Below are 14,289 nucleotides of genomic sequence, written 5' to 3' on the forward strand. Positions count from 1 at the left end.
ATATTTCAGTACAGAAATAAATCACTTGCCATGTGATGGGTACCTTTATTTATTGTTATCCCTGTGCAGTGTTATATTCTTGAGGAGATGCTAAATGAATATTTGGTGTGACCAGAAGTGCTTAATGTGTTCAGTGTTATTATGAGAATGGTAACACACATTGATGAGTGTGACAGGGTGTTACCTTCAGGATTAGCCCTGTAGTTAGTGATACTTTCAAATGCTGGCAGCTGGGGAGGGGTTTGAAGCACAGACATCACTAAATGCCATGAAAGGAGGAAGGGAGCATTTTTTAAGCATACTTGGATATATTTGGCACTTGTTTACAAATTGCTACTTCCAAGTGGTGTCCAAAAGCTAATGAATTATTCACTGCAGTGTCTTAGGGTACCAAGGAGCCATTGTTCCAAATGGGAAAACGAAGGTAATCCATTCCCAGTGTCCTGGTGATGCCAGGGTGGGTGGCATCCACCGGGGAGCAGGAGCAGAGGTTCCAGCTGGAGGTGGTGGAGGCATTTCTGTCTCTGGAACCACCACAGAAGCCACCATCAGCTGCTGCTTGTTTCTCTCTTAGACTCATGTTCAGATCTTCCTCACTGATGTCTCTGGGCAGGTGACAGCTCTCAGATATTAAGAATAACACCGTGCAGTGAAATGTCTTCTTCTGTCTGAAGGCCACCAGAAGTGAAGCTTTTTGGAGCAGATTAGGATACTTAGTGAATCTGATTTTCTTTCTTTCACTTCAGTACAACTTTTTAAGATTTCATGCCTTAGACAAAAAAGTGGAAAGAAGGGTTAATGTTTTCTTCTGGGTTGATTCTATGATGATTTAAGTGATGATGGAAATAGGTCCCAGTTTTAGTTAATGATCTTTTGTTTTTTCTTTAGATGTTCTTAATAAAGAGCTACTAGCTACACTTTTTGTAGTACTTGATGCTCAGCATAGTCCTATTCTTAAAATATTGCTGACATTTCTCCTCTTTCTTCTAATAATTTGTTTTCAGGGTGCTTTCTGATCTAAAATGCATCTTGGGGGATTGTTTTCCTTTGCTAGTAATCAGAATCTCTTACTGCAATTTGCATTCTCAGTGGTGTTAATTTGCAGCTCTTCTGCTGCCTCATGCAATCCTTTCTATAACAAAGCATGTCTTTGACACCAGTCAGAAGCAAGTTATTAGAGGAATAAAACCAGATACACAGAAACCTCTTGGAGGATTTTTCAGGTTGGCTGCATGAAGGTGAGCACTGGCATCCTCGTGTGCAGTGATTTTCAGAGGTGCTGACTGAGAAGAAAGCAGTGAAGCCAGTGATCCTCACCTCCCCACAGCGCTTCATCCTAAACCCCGACTTGGCTCTAATGCTTGGCCTTGCAACTGTTGCCTCTGAGAGGAAGAAGCAGCTTCTAGTGAAGGCTCATTTGCTTTGCCAGTGGCTGGGGGTTTTGTTTAAACTGTTTTAAAGCCACCTTGAAAGGCTCACTGAATCAGTGTGAACAATTTCTGGCTAGCTGTAGCATTTACCTTGTTAGGTACACATAATTTTTGTAGCATTGCTCCAGAAGCATCTTCCTGCCTTCATCTCAGGACAGTGGTAAAGATGCACCCTGGGGAGGAGATGAGATGTGCACCTCTTAGCTGGAGGTTCCATATTGCTGTCTTAATTTGGGTTTGCATTCCTGAGTCAGGCTCTCCCACTCATCCTCAGCTGCAGGGCCTGCTCAGAGCCAGGGATCAGTCCTGCAGTGCATGTGCTGGATTGGTTTTGGGTGCAAATCAGTCAGGAGAGCTTTCAGGAGCTGTGGTTGCTAGTGGCTGTTGAGCCCAGGGTATCTGCCCAGAGCCAGTTCCAGGGGAGCAGCCCCTCTCACACCAATAAATCCCAGCAGCCAAACCCATGAAGTGCATATGGTGTGCAGATCTGGTCTCCAGCACCAACTGTGCTCTGTGTGCTGTGATCCCATGTGTGTGACACAGCCAAGATGTGCCTGACAGATCAGGAGCCTCCAATGCCAAGAAAGATTGTGCCTGCTTAACGCTTCACCAACGGTGCTGAAAAACAGATCCTTCACGCAGCTCCCATCACAGTTGGTGCTGAGCCTAACAGAAATATTTTGTAAACTAAAACCTTTACATTAAAATGTGCAAAAGAAACACCTCATCTTTGTATTTGCAATGTGTTTTGTTGAAAGCATGTGTGCAGTTGTCAAATTTGAGTATATGACTTATTTCTGCACTGGTATGGTATATGTCACCGAGGGTGCCAGCATATCTTGATAAGTAAATGAGCTGTCTGCAAATACATAAGCATGGAGTCATGCCCTTAAGGTTCATGATAACTTTTTAAAAGTTGATCATAAATATGTGCATGTGTTGTTTGCTTCTCCTACTTTATCCCCAGTTTGGGAGGGAGATAAGGAATAGTGTCTGCAGCTAAAATCCTGGCAAACTGCTGTGGAGTGTGACTGTGCACCCCAGCTGTTGGTGATTTTTTATTATTTCTTGTGTTTTTCCTTAAACACCAAACAGTGTCATGCAAGGTCATTCCAGTTGCTTCCACATGCCATCCTCCCAGAATTGTGCATTTTCCAGGTGGGAGTTCCTGAGGCAGGAGGTGATGCTGCCTCCCCTCCCCATGCCCATAGCACAGGGGTGGAGCAGTCTGCATCCCTGTCACCTGGGCTGGGAACACAGCTCCCCCTGCACACCCTGGGAACACACCAGACCTTTTCTTCTGATTGCACTCCATTGCCCTATTACAGATTTCTTCTTCAGATAGAGCAAACTAATTTTGAGAGTGTCCTGGTGTGGAAAATATTCCAACAGTGCTCAGGAGACAGCACATCTCAGAAAGAAGCTGATGTCTGACTTCATCTTGTATACAGGCTTTCTGGGTCCATTTTTAGCTATCTGCACAGTAGCAGAGGTTCTCAAGTCCAGACTCCAGCAAGGAAAAAGCATCCAGCCAGTGGTGAAACTGTGCTTAAGCCATTGGACCAGCATGACAAAATGAATATGTTGCAGCCTTAGTTCTGTGGGGCTTTTTAACTCTTGATTTAACAACTTTTACCTTTTCTAATTTTTCTATTTGGAGTGTGTATAATTTTATGAAATATACTTTGTATCAGAAAATCATCCCCATGATTCTGAAATATCATCTTTCACTGTCTTAGTCCATAGTGATTCTTAAGTGCTAAAAAATACTTAACAATAAATACTTATTGTTTTCAAAATATCAATGTAGAATTATTCAGGTTGTAAAGGCCCTCTGAGATCATCCAGTCCACCCAGCACTGCCAAGTTCTAAACTGCTAATCTGTGTGCCCAGGTGCCACAGCCACATGTCTTTTTTAATACTTCCAGGGACACAGTCCAGCCATTTAGATTGAGAGCTTGCAGAAATCTACTACTTTCAACTTCATAGTCATTGTTTATGAAATGATCTGAATGACTGATGATCTGTTAAATATCCAATATCACAAGTACTTAATGTATCTTGAAGGTTATCTCTTTTTGGATACAGTGCATGCTTACTGTTTTTGTGACTGCACGCATCAGAAGTCTAATATGAGAAGTGTGTCAAATGTCACATTTACTGCAGATACAACAAAAGATTGATTGAAATTGAGCCTCGGATTCCTGTCATCCAAGATACAAAGCTGTTCCAGCATCATAACTTGAAAGAACCAAATTTGAGCAGGGTGACCAATGAAAGGTTTTGATGAAAGCTGAGGTACAGACTGGCAAGTGAGCTGGAGGGGTCAAAGAGAAGCTGCAGTAACCCTGTCCCAACATGTGTATTTTTAGATGTGATATAATTCTTCCAGCTTTTTGAAGAGAAAAAGCAAGAACATCTATCTGAAGAGAACAGTAAAACAGGTAGAGCTTGAGATCTTTATCAGCCTCTTAACTGACATTTTATAGACCCAGAGGAATATCAGTAGGCAAGAGAGGATGCCAAGGCCAAATGTAGGTCACCTAGTGGATCATGGAACTACAGAACAACAGAACAAGTGTCCATCCTTCTCTGGAGCTGTTTTATTCTTGTGAATCAGCAGTTTACTCTGAAAGGTTTCCAGGAGTAAAACTCTTTTCTTTGCATTGTGATTTTTCAACAGCAGGTAAGAGGAGAGTGACAGTTTCCATACCTGCTCCTGCTGCTGGCATTGTGAGCTGTGAATGTTCCCCAAGCAGTGCATCCCCTCCAGCAGAGACCACCTGTAGCCATGCCAGAGGGAAACTGGAGCTGTTCCCTTGGACAGCTCAATTTCTCCACTCCCAGTCATCCCCAGAGTGTTTCAAATGTCACATTTTACTCCAGTGGAAGTTAGTTTGTTTTATGCCTTAGACTACTTAACCTCAAATAGGGAAAAACAGCACTAAGTAATTAAAAAAAACCCAACTAGAAAATAATAAATGGGTATTAAGTAAAGAATTACTTGTGTGTAATTCTTTCCTTTACACTGTCATGGAGATAGGAAATATTCATATGAACTGTGCCATGTTCCTTCTGCAGCAAGGTCCTGTCTTGCAGCCAGAGCAGCAGGATTCCTGTGCCAAGCCCATCTCTGCTGCACAAGTGGTGGGGTAGCAATTGCAGCCCACACCAGGGCAGGGCTTGTGACAGCTCTCACAGGCTGCTTTTTATGTGAATACACTGATGCTTACAGCATGCATCTTGTTGTGTGAATATGTGTGTTAATATTTCTTCTTCCACTAATAGTGCTCATTTTCTTTTTGCCTGTCAGTGGGGACAACTCATCTGTTCTGCACTATGGCCATGCTGGAGCCCCAAATGACAGGACCATTGAAGATGGAGACTTATGGTAAGTAAAGGGTAAGAGTTTGTTTGATGTTTTTGTTTTGCTTCTGCTGTTTCCATACAGGAATTGTATGTACTCTTAGGAAAAGGATGACTGCATACTGCTAAAAAGTCTGAATCTTTAAAATAGAAGGTAGCTTTGCATGCCAAATTATTTTGGTTTCTTCCAAAAGTCCTGTACACCTGCATCTCCAGTTGAAAGGGAGAAGGAGATATTGTTTCAAACACTTCTGGACCAGAGGCACTTAGAATTCAGTTTAAGGAATGGCTGTGTTCTAAGTACAAGGGCAGTTGCAAAACTCCTCATTTGAGTTTGCTCTTGGGCCTCAGATCTGAACTTCAGATGCAAACCTGGTGGTGGGGTGGAGGATCAGGAGAGTGCTGCCTACTTTTAGAGAATTGCATCAAATTGCAGAGTGGATTAGATCTTACAAATGCCTATGTGCACACAGACACCCCAACAAGAAAGTAAAGATTAGAATGTGTGAAGAGATCAAACTCGGTTCAGGTCAGGGAAGGGTGCTTCTAGTTCTGTATCATGCCAAAAACTTCCTATAAAGATTTACTTAGAGTTTAGTGATGTGTAATACAGCTGCAAATACCATAAAGCTTTTTCTATGTGCACTGCATGTCCACACAGAGTATCACTGCAGGTAAAAGCAGAGTGAATGGGAGCACCAAACACATTCCCATAAATTGAAAGACAGACCTGTTTGTGTGATGTGGAATATATCAGATCATGACTTTCATACTTCACCTCCAGAGACACGAGTCAAAAAGCCTTTGTTTATAAAAATGCAAAACTAGTTTTGGAGAAGTTAATCACTGATGTTCAGTGGAGGGATTGTTCTGGATTACCCTTGTAGCCTGTGCAGGAAGAGTGCAGGTATGTATTTTCACAGTGGAATGTAAATGAATGAAGAAAAGCAAATTAGTATTATCATTGATAAGCTCAAAACCCATTATGGAAAACAAATTGAATCTTAGAATTTAAAAAATATGCCTTGTTGGCCAAAGTTGGCACATCTTCAGCTGCTGCACAGTGAATTTATGGAATTACAAATAGATAATTTCTTTATAATATTGTAAGAACTTTTTTAAGAGCTTCTTGTACAATAGTTAATACATTAGCTCATCTGTGGTTAATAGCTTACTAAACCCATCAAATGCTAAAGTTAATTTACTGCAGAGCTATAGTTTTTATTTATGATTATGTTATGTTTGAGTAGATAATATGCTATGAGCATATTTTGTTCAGGAAAGACATACCAATATAAAAGTGCATCAGCTGTGCCATTAATTAAATATTAAAAAGAAGGTGTGTAGCATACAGGAAATCTCAGCCTGTGTTACTGAGAGAAGATATGCCACCATGCATTATGATAGCCCATATTAAAAACTAAGGTCTTTAAACAGTGAGGGAAACCTCAGGGTGAAGGGTATATGTAGGAATCTTCCACTTACAGTCTCCAAGGACAGTTTTGTGGATGGCTTCTTAAACCACAAGAGCTCATACAAGACTTCACAAACCCTTATTTTCTGCAGTACTGGAAAAATCTTTACAATATGTTTGGGTTTTATCAAGCTCAGGTATCTCAGTGTCAGGAAACCATAACCTACCAAACATACATCGATCACTTCAGCGTTTCAAAGCTGCTGAGCAGCCTCAACAAAGAGAGCAAGGTCTGGCAGAGGTTGGAATAAGCTGGGGCTGAAGTGGTGGCACCGTGCTCCTGCTGAGAAGGTGTTTGCAGGTGCAGGGGGTGTCAACAAAAGCTGTCCCTGCTGCTCCAGCCACTGCCCTGCCTCTCCCACACTCACTGAGCACACTCTGCTCCACACTGGCTTCTTAGCATTTATTTTATTCTTAAGGGAGAATTAAAAAAAAAAATAAAAAAATAAGAAAAAGTGATTTAATTTCTGTAAAGACAATTTAAAAACACACTCGTTTTCCACAGTTAAAAATAATGTTTGAGAAAAAGTCTTGAGGTGTAGCATGCATGAGCAGCTTACAAATTCTGCCACAACCCAAGTGGTTTCACTGTGTGACTTTACAAATGTCTGATTTGGGTGTAGGGGGGGGGTGTGTGTGTGCATAAAGAGGAGGCATTAAAATGACAGTGTGCTGATTTGTCTGTGTCTATTAGCATTTGTATATTGGCTTTCAATTAAGCTTTTTAATAGCTATGGGGAGCCCTCTGTTGGATAGTCTTAGGAAGCCCTGAACATGGGGATAAAAACAGACTTTATTTTTGGTGAAAAAAGAGGTAAGAGTATTTTATGGGTTATTTCTGTTTCTGCCAGCATTTTATATATTTATTTATTTATGCCAGCATAACATTAATTTAGCTATTCATAGAGTTGTATGTTATAGAATTGAGAGGTTGGGTATTTGGTATGATTTTTAATAAATTATTCAGTAGAATTTCATGTCTTTTTCTTAACATTACTTAGTGGATATGAATAGTGTTCATGGGTTTTGTAGAAATGTGCTGCTCAGTTTTTCTATGTACAAAGCAGTGCAGTGCAGTAAATATCATAAATAAGTCAACTAAGCACCTGAATATTAAAAAAAAATACATTTGGAAGACTGAGGCTTTGCTTCTGTGAAATGCTTGAGTGCATGCACTGTTTGCTCTTTTAAAAATTCAAGCAACAAGGATTTAGTTGTATCAAAAGAAGATCATGGGCCAAAATATTTGTGCTGTTGTATTTTTTATATCTTTTTATAAGGCTGTTATTCTGACTTCTTCATCAAAAGCTGTGGCAGGTTTAGAAAGGCCTGGCTTTATGTTGTTCTTTTTTTTTAAATTAACCTATAGCAAGTGGGTTTATTGCTTCTGTAAGAAACTGGTATGGAATTGCATCTCTGATAATGCATCATAATCCACCCTTTTTATAGGCACAGCTTCTGCTCTAAAAGATCCCAGTGCAAAACAAAGGACTATCACGGGAATTTCTGACACTTCTTGTTAATACCCACTGTCTTGCTAAGCAGGGCTATTCTTTTCAATCTGTTAAATATTGAAATAGCTATCTAACACAAAGCACAGTGATTGACAGAGAAAGAAATCAGTATTTTTAGGGAAGTTTAGGTATTCAGGATACAGATATGTAACTGGTATGGATACTAAAAGGAAATATTGCAATAGCAGCAAGTCAGTGTTTTGTATAAATGATTCATGTACTATAGCATTCTGTGCTGAACATTGAAATTATCAATTGGCTCCAAACCAAACAGTTTCCCTAAGCAGGTATCTGTTGTCTTTGTGCTTGGAAAAGTCATCCAGATAATCAGGAGTCACCACTGTAGTCACTTTATTAACTTGAAATAAAATCTTCTACTTGGAATGTTGCAAATCACAGCTTGCAGTGATGATGTATGGGGCTGTTCACAAATACTGATTTTCTTCTGTCATCTTAAAACTCTGACAGTTTGGATTGGAGGTGAGCCCTGGACTGAGGAGGTTCACTGCATCCTCTCCAGGTATTGAATTACTAATTGGGTTCCAAGACTCCTTCTGTTCCTGAGGCTGTAACTGTGTTTGGTAGTAGGGAAAGTGGAGTCAGAAGCTAAAGTATTTATTTATTATTTATTTATTAAAGTACTTGTTGTAGTTTGCAATCTCTTGCCTTGCACACAAAAGACTTGCAGCTTTTTGGAAAACCAAAAGCCTTTCAAAGTTTGGTGAGGAGTAGAATGAAATGAAAAGCTGCCACTCAAGAAGACAATAACCCAAATAAATGGAAGGAGTAGAGATCTGAGTCCTTTAGGTGCAAATCAGTAGCAAAATGTGCAGCTGGGACTGCTGCTCATCGAATGGCAGCCCCCACATGGCTCATTCTTCTGGGCAAGTGTCTCATGAGCAGTTTTGCTTTTGTTTACACTGCAGAAAGATACTGGTGCAATGCTCCCTTGTGGGAGGTGGAAACTCTGCTTTCAACTCTCCTAAACAGATCTCTGACTTTGGCTGGCAGCTTTGACTTGGCCCTGGGAAACAGCGCCCAGAACGAGTTCAGTAAGAGCCAGTGTGCTTCTATGAAAAGTGATGTCCCAACAAATCAGCATCTGCCATCTGGAAAATGAAAGCTTCCATAAAAATAATGGAAGCAAATTGCCTTGGGTCCTCCTTTCTGCCTGCTGCCCTTGTGGGCAGTGCTGCAGTGTGGAGTCACACCCTGGCTGTGGGGAGAGCCAAAGGGACACTGGACACCAAAGCCACGTGCAGCAGAGGGAGCCTGGGACAGGGCAAATGGCTCTGCTCACCTTTGTGGTCTGCTGGATTGTTCTAGAAACCAGCAGAGATGGCAACCTGAAGTGTATATTTTGTGTTTTGATTTGAGAAGCTTTTTGAGTAAAATTGTATTTGATCTGCAGCCTGACTTTGTGGGTCCCTGGCATTGCCACGTGCCAGATGTGTGGCAGGAGTTGATTGTTCTGGTGCAGTCGATCAGCAGGCCTCCTGCAACGTTTGGCAAATAGAAAATGCTGCTGTGATCTTAAAATAAAGGTTGATTCTTCATCATGAGGCTTACACTTAAATAATAGAAACATAAGAAAATCAGCCTGACCCCAGATGTAACTGAAATGGATACAGATATTACCTGAGGTGTTTTTCTGCAGGTAACATGAGTTGCAGGTCTTGGTATTTTTATGACATCTGACAAATGTACCTCAGTGAAAATTCAGTACTTTGTAAACAACTCTCATTGGCAGGTTGACTGCCTCCAAGCACTTAATGATATTTTTGGTGGTTAGTAGTTCCATTTTGGCTTTGCAAAATAATAAAAATAATTGTCTATTCTGCTGAGAAAAAAGAGGCATTTTTAACATTCTGAAATATCCTCTTAAATTACAGTGTTAATGAACAGCAGGGTCTGCTCCACACCCCAAGGAACACAGACACTCACCTGGGCAGGGGCTGCTGCAGCACTGGCAGCTGGAAGGGGACACTGGTCCTCACTGGAGCCAGGGCCAGAGTGGAATTTATTAACAGGGCTTGTGTGAAAGCATAAATAAAGGAGTACAACCAGCATCAACTGCTTGGGAAGTGCAGCAGACCTAAGAGAGAATCCATTAACCTTGTATTCACAGTAGGGCTATCTATTATTTATAAAACAAAACCAGCTTTTAGAAGTTTAAATAGAAGCAGGTTGGGACATTGGTTGGTGTCTTTCATTTTATTTGACTGTATTTTGTAACATTCACATAATTGCTTATTGATTACTTGTTTCATTGAAATAATTTATTGATTCAGTGACAGCATTGGGCAGAGTTACAGTATCATTAGTGACTCAGAATGTCTCCCACTGCTGTTCCCATGATGTGCCACCACTGCTGTGGGTGACACTGAAAGAAATTTTACCTGGAAATAGTTTTATTGTGGTCAGGTACCAGAAAGTTTTGTTAGTGTCACAAAACCAACCACATCTGTCATAAAGGTATAATCTTAGCATAATGTTAAATGATTTAAAAGTGTCTTGGCTATATCAACAAGCATGGTTATTTGCTGAGTCAAATGATAGAGCTGGGGATATGGAAAACTGTCTAGTATTGCAAAAAGCCTTTAACTGATTAGTTTAACTCTGAGGCATATTTTTGTTTCTACTTCTTTCTTTAATATCCCCGTGCAAATTTAAACCATCAGAATAATGCTGACAGCAGGGGGCACTAAAATAAGAGCTGTGGAAAGAAGAGAATTTTGCCCAAGTTTTCATATTGGTTGTGTCCTTTACTTGCCAGAGCAAACAGCAGCAGCCTTCTGGGAGCACTGCCTTTGCATGTATATGTTCTGCTCAAGTTGTCAAACTTGGGTTTGCTTCCTTCCATCTGGCACTTGTACGTAGCTTTTGGTGTTTTCTTTTTATTATTACCTGTGGTGCTCTCAAAAGATCCTTCTGACACCTCTCCTATTGTCATTTCAGAAGCTTTGTTCATCACAGGGAGTTTTTCCTGGCTGCAGGTACAGGTAGTTGTGAAAGGTTGTTCTGGATGAAGCAGAGGGATGATGTTGAATGTTTGGGGCTTTTTATTTTTAATGACTGAACAGTGACAGTTTTCAGGCTCCCTGGAGTGGCTGGTCACCCCAAGGTGTGTGAAGAAGGAGGGTTAGGTTGGATCTCAGGGAAAGGTTTTTCCCCCAGAGGTGCTGGCACTGCCCAGGCTCCCCAGGGAATGGTCCCAGCCCTGAGGCTGCCAGAGCTCCAGGAGCCTTTGGGCAGCACTGCCAGGGTGATCCTTTTGGGTCCCTTCCAACTCAGCCTATTCTGTGATTCTGTGAAGAATGTCACTAAAGAAATTTGCTTCTTGCAAGAGCTAGCCAGATTCAGTTGTTCATGGCTAAGCCTTCTATTAGCTAAAATAAAAGATGCTTTGCTGATTTGAATTCTTTGATCTCAAAGCATAATATAAAGTTTTCTAGAATCAAAATATTTGTCAGTTCATGTATAATCTATGTGTATTTATATTTTATATATGCAGACACTATGTGCAGTATACATATTGCATTGAAACAATATTTGCATATTTATTGTGATATTATACAGTTTTATTTGTAGGAAATGCACTATTCTTTTCTTTGGAGGAATTAGTAAGTGTAAGACTTTCTGTGAGTACTGAGTGGCTGTCATTTTTTTCAGGAAAATATTGGGAAATTTTCAGTAAGTCAAGAAAATATTTACATGAGTTTGAAAAAGGTATTCCAGAAAAGATAATATAAGTTTTCTGCATCTGTTTTCCAAACTCCTTTTTGGAATTCTCAGTATTTTATTGAGTTTTACGATACCAGTATCAACCTAGAACCAAAATTCATTTGTCCAGGTGGGGGCAATGTTGCATTTAAAAAAAGCAGGAACTGACCCTCTTTTTCCATCAGATAGTGGAAGTCCTTCCTTTTCAAACCCAACTCCTTCAGTGTCTGCTGTTATAACCATCCATCTATCCTACAGTACAAAATATTGTATTTATTACTTCTTGAAAGCACTGCTTGTAAGATCTCAGGATGTTAATGTGTCAGATGTAAATACTCAACTATTTTATGTGGGTAAGACTAGTATTTTCATTTGGCCTTATGCACTTTTATGCATTTTGAAGTTCAATGCTGTAATAATATGCAAAAATTATGGTTAGCTTTCAGTCTGCAGTTTTGAAACAGCTTGTTGGTAGTAATGGTTTTGTTTCTAATAATAATACAAAGTACATTGCTACTACTTACTGGTTGATTGCAAAATTAACTGGCTATCCATTTCTGAAATAATTCCTTTGGCTTGATTCCTCACGTTTGATTAATATTTACTGTTTTCATCAAGTGTAAGTATTTTTCATTTTGTTGTACCAATGGACTATATTAATTTTATGCTAATTCAGAAAAATTGAATTTGATTAAAAATAGAGAAATGTATTTGCTAGAATTAACAATAATTTTGCTGTAATTGAATGTGTTCTGTTTGTACTGGTTAATTCAGGCTGTGAGGTTGCTTGCTGTCAGAAATGTATAAGCCTTTATACAAAGCCCAGATCACTAAGTATTAGTAGTGTGTTTGCTGTAACAAATTTTAGCTTTCCTTTAAGTGCTTTATTATGGTCTTCCTTGTAATATTTGCTGTCTCTAATGTATGTGAAATGTCTTTTTAATTGTCAGCTGTGAGTTTTATCTGTCATAGTTTTAGCGTAGCATTTCCAGCATATTCTGAAAAAAACTGGCTGCTGTTGGACTTGTAATCTACTTTTTGTGGTGGTCTTTAACACAAATACACATTAAGTGTGATAGAAGATGGATGTTGCTTGTGTTGGATAGAATTCAGTAGCAAAATCTTTCTCAGTGGTGTGGGGAACACAACTGGATAGGTCAAAATGCAGTTTTAGTGGGAGTCTGCCTGGCTTTTAAACCACTGTATGGCTCAGAGGGAAGGTCCAGTTAGCCCCCAACACAACTTCTGTGTGCTCTCCCTGAACCAGATGTAAGTCCCAGTCCTTGGATTCGGGTCAGCCCTAGATCTTCTCTTGTGTGTGTGCAGAAACTCTTTTGTTACCCTGTGGCAGAGGCTCAGGAGGAGCTGCAGTGGTGCTGAGCCCACTGAGGAGTTGAGGGCTCTACTTCCACTTCAGGTGCTGCCATGAACAGTGGGTGTTTCTCTCAAATAGGAAAGAAATGTCCTTACAGGCAAAACATCATGCTTGGCTGGGGAATAGGCAGCCTCCTCTTTGGAAATACTCATTGCTACCTTCACTACTGTGCACTTGGCTTGAACTTCTGGATATGTGGATGGAAATGCTAGCAGCTGTCTTCTCAGGGGTTTTTCATTCAGTTGTCAGCTTCTGTATTCTAAAACTCCTGTCTGTTTTGTTCCATTTGAGAACTGATAATTTGCAGGTTGCTTGAACAATCAATGAAAAAAACACAGGCTGTCAAAAAAACTTCAGTGAACCTGTGCCATTGGACACTGGCCCAGTTTTCATCATGGAAAAACATTGGAGGTGTTAGCCTTTTACTTTCATGGACATGTGTGTGAGCATGCACATACACACATGGAAGAGAACTTGGCAGTATTTACAGTAAAATCATTGAATAAGCTCTGACCCTTCACCTGTTCAGGTGCTCTCTGAGGTTGTTTGTCAGGGCTGGGCAGCACAGGTCAGTGTCCAGAAACAGCTGCTGGAAGGCAAAGCAGGCTTTTCGTTCTCAGTGTCAGCACCCAAGAATCGTGGCCTGTATTGGAAGTATCAAACCTCTACAATTCACTTTCAGTGCCTTCCACTTCTCAGTAGGATCTGGAAATGGACTGGTTTAGTCAGCTGCAGAAGTTTAGTAACTTCTAAAGGGAGCTGTGCTGTTCTTACCTGTGCAGGTGAGACACACTCTGGTGAGGAGCCAGTGAGGTTTGCTGTTGTGGTGTTGATTGGGAAGTACTCATCTGCCAATACAGGTTTCTCCCTGAATGCACCCCTCTCTTCCCTGCAGCTCTGACTTCCTTGCTCCTTGTTTGAGCAAGTCAGCTGCAGCCATGAGTGCCCCAGATCCTGCCTTTCCAATGGGGAGGCTCCTAAAGGATGGAAACCAGCCAAAACTTGGGGTTTGCTGCCATCTCTGCTGACTTTTCAGCAAGCTGTACCTGCTGAAGAGAATACTCTGATGAAGAGAGTAAGTTGAGAGACTTACTAAACATGCCTGTTAAAAATGAATAATAATTAGGGTAGTAAAGACAGAAAAAATAAATCATCCATTCAGCAAAAAGACGAGTCAGATAGGTAACCCTTTCATCAGAACTTCCCCTGAGCCTGCTCCTGGTCTCTGGCACACTGTCAGCATGGATCTGAGGTTTTCAGCTGCCTTCTGCATCTTGTGGAGCCCTCATTGCTGCCACCTCCTTCCCCCAACCCAGCAGCAGTGGCATGGTGTTTCCAGTACTTGTTATTCCTGTGCAGCACCTCTGAATCAGAAACATCCCTCTGCTTTAGCTGAAACCCTGAGA

At 40.7% G+C, this 14,289-nt stretch overlaps 1 protein-coding gene across 1 annotated transcript in view; it reads left to right on the forward strand.

The window, feature by feature from the left end:
- PEPD (peptidase D) overlaps positions 1-14,289 on the forward strand; it is a 137,710-nt gene that overhangs the window by 79,626 nt on the left and 43,795 nt on the right. The window contains exon 11 of the mRNA XM_058846098.1: positions 4,745-4,822. Coding sequence (XP_058702081.1) covers positions 4,745-4,822 — 78 coding nt within the window. The remainder of the gene's footprint in view (positions 1-4,744; positions 4,823-14,289) is intronic.

The sequence above is a fragment of the Poecile atricapillus genome, chromosome 10, assembly GCF_030490865.1.
Source record: "Poecile atricapillus isolate bPoeAtr1 chromosome 10, bPoeAtr1.hap1, whole genome shotgun sequence".
Taxonomy (NCBI): domain Eukaryota; kingdom Metazoa; phylum Chordata; class Aves; order Passeriformes; family Paridae; genus Poecile; species Poecile atricapillus.